The sequence below is a fragment of the Tupaia chinensis genome, unplaced genomic scaffold (genome assembly GCF_000334495.1).
Source record: "Tupaia chinensis unplaced genomic scaffold, TupChi_1.0 Scaffold149964_2, whole genome shotgun sequence".
Lineage (NCBI taxonomy): Eukaryota > Metazoa > Chordata > Mammalia > Scandentia > Tupaiidae > Tupaia > Tupaia belangeri.
The window spans coordinates 1,337,662-1,340,879 of NW_006209806.1; the positions used below are offsets into that span (position 1 = coordinate 1,337,662).

Consider the following 3,218-nt stretch of genomic DNA (forward strand, 5'->3'; position numbering starts at 1 on the left):
CGCGCCGCGTGCCGCCGCCCGGGCATACCTGAGGGCCGTGAGCTCCACTTTCTCGTGGTCGTTGGTGACCAGCTCGGGGATGAGGCTCAGGTGGGAGATCTGCGTGGCCGCCCAGCCGAACTGGAAGGTCACCACGAAGGGCCCGTAGTACAGCAGCGCTGCCCACTCCGGCGTGGCCGCCCCGCAGCCCAGGCACGGGCTGAAGATGAACGGGAAGGACAGCAGGACACACACGGTGCCTGGGGACGGGGACACCGTCACGCCGGGGCACGCGAGGTGCACACGGGGCGAGGGACATGGAGGTGCTGGGAGTCACACGGGCCAGCTGGCTGGCTGATGGCCTTGCGTGACAAGGGACGAACTGGGACCTGCCACCACGACACCATGGTAACGCAGTGCTCATGACGCCGACCTAGTGGCAAGGTGCTCGGTTCGCGTCCCGAGGCCTGTGGAACCGGTGCCTCTGCAGCCCCAGCAGACACGGCAGGTGACCAGCAGCAACCATGGCTCGTTTGCAGCTGGAAGGGGTGGGCCTGGCTCGCCCGTTTTCCAGATGAAGGCACGGAGCCCTGAGTGAGCCTGGGAGCAGGGAACGCAGCTGGCTGGACCCTGCCCACTGGATCTCCCAGCCCCAGCTGTGCCAGACAGCGGGACTGACTTCCTCCCTGGGCCCGGAGGTGACCTCATCCCCAGACTCTGCAGCCCGCCCCTGCAGCCAGGATTGGGAAATGAAACCAAACCGCCCTCTGCCATTTCTCTGACACGGATGTGGGGGGTGGCGGGCCCGATCCCTGGGGCCCGCGGGGCAATGTGCCCACTGTGGGCTCCAGTCCAGCTGCCTGGCCCGGCTCCACCCTGCTGCCTGGGCGGGCCTCTGGGCCTCATCTCCATAGGATGTGGGGTACGACAAGTTCCTGCCTCGCAGGGTCGGCGGAGGATTAGAATTAACGTGCGGGGCGGGCAGGTGGCGTGGTGGTTGAGGCGCTGGACTCCCACACGGCAGGCCACGGTTCGAGTCCCGGACCTGGAGGCTTGCTTTCCTACTTTCCCTTTCTCTCTCTGGTCAAATTAAACAAATGATGATGCTACATGAGATAAAATAACTCTAAACCAGATAACGCGTGGGGGCTGCCAGCAGGTGGCATAGTGCATAAGGCACTGGACTCCCACATGACTGACCATGGTTTGAGTCCCGGACCTGGCAGCTTGCTTTCTCACTTTCTCTGACTAAAACAAAAAATAATAATAAAGTTAAATAAATCATTCTTTAAAATAAAAATAAGTGTGGGGTCAGCCAGTTGGATGGAGGCTGAGGTAGATGGCTGCCACATTGCAGACGGGGCAGTTCGAGTCCCAGACCCGGTGACTTGCTTTCTCTCTCTGTCTCTGATGAGCGCATGTGCCCAAGTTTAAAAAGATAATAATAAATAAAATGAAATAAAAAAGAGTGGACGCATGTGGGCCACACCATGTGTGCTGTGCTGTGGTAAAACAGCGTTCAGAGAAGCCAATCCACTTGGGAAGGCTCTGGGTTCGTGTCCTGGTGCCCATGATCTGGCGCTGACCAAGGCTGGGGGTGGACCACGCCATCTGGACCTCATGACCCTTAGGGAGGTGCTATATCTGTCTCTCATGGTGGAAATAAATCAACTTCAAAGGAAACGGGAAGTGGGACTCCCACTGCCCAGCTTTCCGCTCCAGCAGCTGCACAGCCGGGATATTCTCATGTCTGGACTGCTGTGTGCTCTATGCCCACGTATGCACTCCTACTCATCCTTCAAAGCCCCAAAGCTCATGCCCCTCTTCTTTCTGAAGCCTAGGTTCGCCATCTACCCCGGACCCCGTGGACTTGTTAAGGGGAACGGAGCGCCCTTTGCCACGCTCCGCAGCCATGGGTAGAATAGAGAAGTGGGACTGTGGCCGGGGTGACCTTCACTCCATATCAGGCACCACAAGGGCTCCCAGCTTCCTCTCCCAGCAGACCCCCTGGGTCTTCCCACCTGCCCACCCTGAGGCAGGGAAGGGGTACAGGCTAGGCCTGGGAGTCTGGGCCCCACCTCCAGTCTCTTTTGCATAAATACAAGGCCTCCTAGCTCGAGTCCCTCCCCTGGGCTCAGGCAGGAGCGGGGCCCCACTCACAAAGGGGGCCCACAGCAGGCTGGAGGCTCTGGGCAGAGGTCACAGGCCCACCTTGGGGCCTTGGCACCTGCAGCGCCCCCTGCCAGTCCCCTCCACTGCTGCCCTGCATGTCTCGCCCACCCCGCCGGGAACTGTGCCCACTGTCAGTGTCTAAGCTGCACTTGGGGTCCGGGCCCCCCTCTGCAGCCCATCCAAGGTGCATCAGAGAGGAAGGACTTTAATGTCGGCGTTTCGAGACCGGCCAAGTCTCAGCCCCATCCCTTCCCTGTCTGCCACCCCTCGGTAGATGCCCTGGGCATCCTCTGTGCCCAGAACACCCCAAAGCCCAGCTCCCAGGTGGTGTCCCCAGCAAGGCAAATGTCACGAGGGCCTGAGTCAGACCCTTGATCAGTGCCCCTGAGGGCAAAGAGGCACAGCCAGCGCCTCCGGGCTTCTAGAAACTGCCCCTGGAATTCCAAGGGGTGGGCAGGACTGTGGCCAGGCCCCTGTAATCTCAAGGCCCAGGGTGACAGCGCCCGGGAGGCTGACGGCAAGGACCAGACGGCCTTATCTGAGTGCCGGGGGGCAGGCCAGGGCCAGCAGCCCTAATCAGGATGGCCCCACTACGCCCTGCAGGCCCCAGCTCTCATCGCCCAGCTGAGAAGCAAGCTCAGGGTGCAGACTTCTGACCACCCAGTCCCACCTGCCCCCAACGCTCAGGTCCTGGGGCAGTACCCTCAGCTCCCCAAGCACCAGGGAGCCTGGGACAGGGCAGGCGATGGGCATGGGTGCTTCCATCTCTCAGAGAGCGGCCCTGGACGGTCACTGGGACACAGACGGCAGGTCAGGTTAGACCAGACAGACGGACAGAGGAGGCCCGAGGGGCCGGACCCACCCAGACGGTTCAGGGTTCAGAAGGGCAAAGAAAGGCGACCCTGGAGGGTCGAGGCGAGGATGGTCAGACCAAGGGGGCCCTGCAGGTCGGGCAGCAGCCAGGGCAGACAGCCGGGGCTCACGGCTCAGGCAGAGGGGCACTGGGCGCACAGGCAGAGGGAGAGGCTGGGGCACGGGGCGCTGGGCGGTGGGACGGGGGCGGGGGG

At 62.1% G+C, this 3,218-nt stretch overlaps 1 protein-coding gene across 1 annotated transcript in view; it reads right to left on the minus strand.

Moving 5' to 3' along the window:
- Positions 1-2,248, minus strand: part of MFSD12 (major facilitator superfamily domain containing 12) — a 15,739-nt gene extending 13,491 nt beyond the window's left edge. The window contains exons 1-2 of the mRNA XM_014585534.2: positions 2,140-2,248; positions 29-305 (exon numbers count right to left, since the gene is read on the minus strand). Coding sequence (XP_014441020.2) covers positions 29-305; positions 2,140-2,248 — 386 coding nt within the window. The remainder of the gene's footprint in view (positions 1-28; positions 306-2,139) is intronic.
- Between the last annotated feature and the right edge of the window lie 970 nt (positions 2,249-3,218).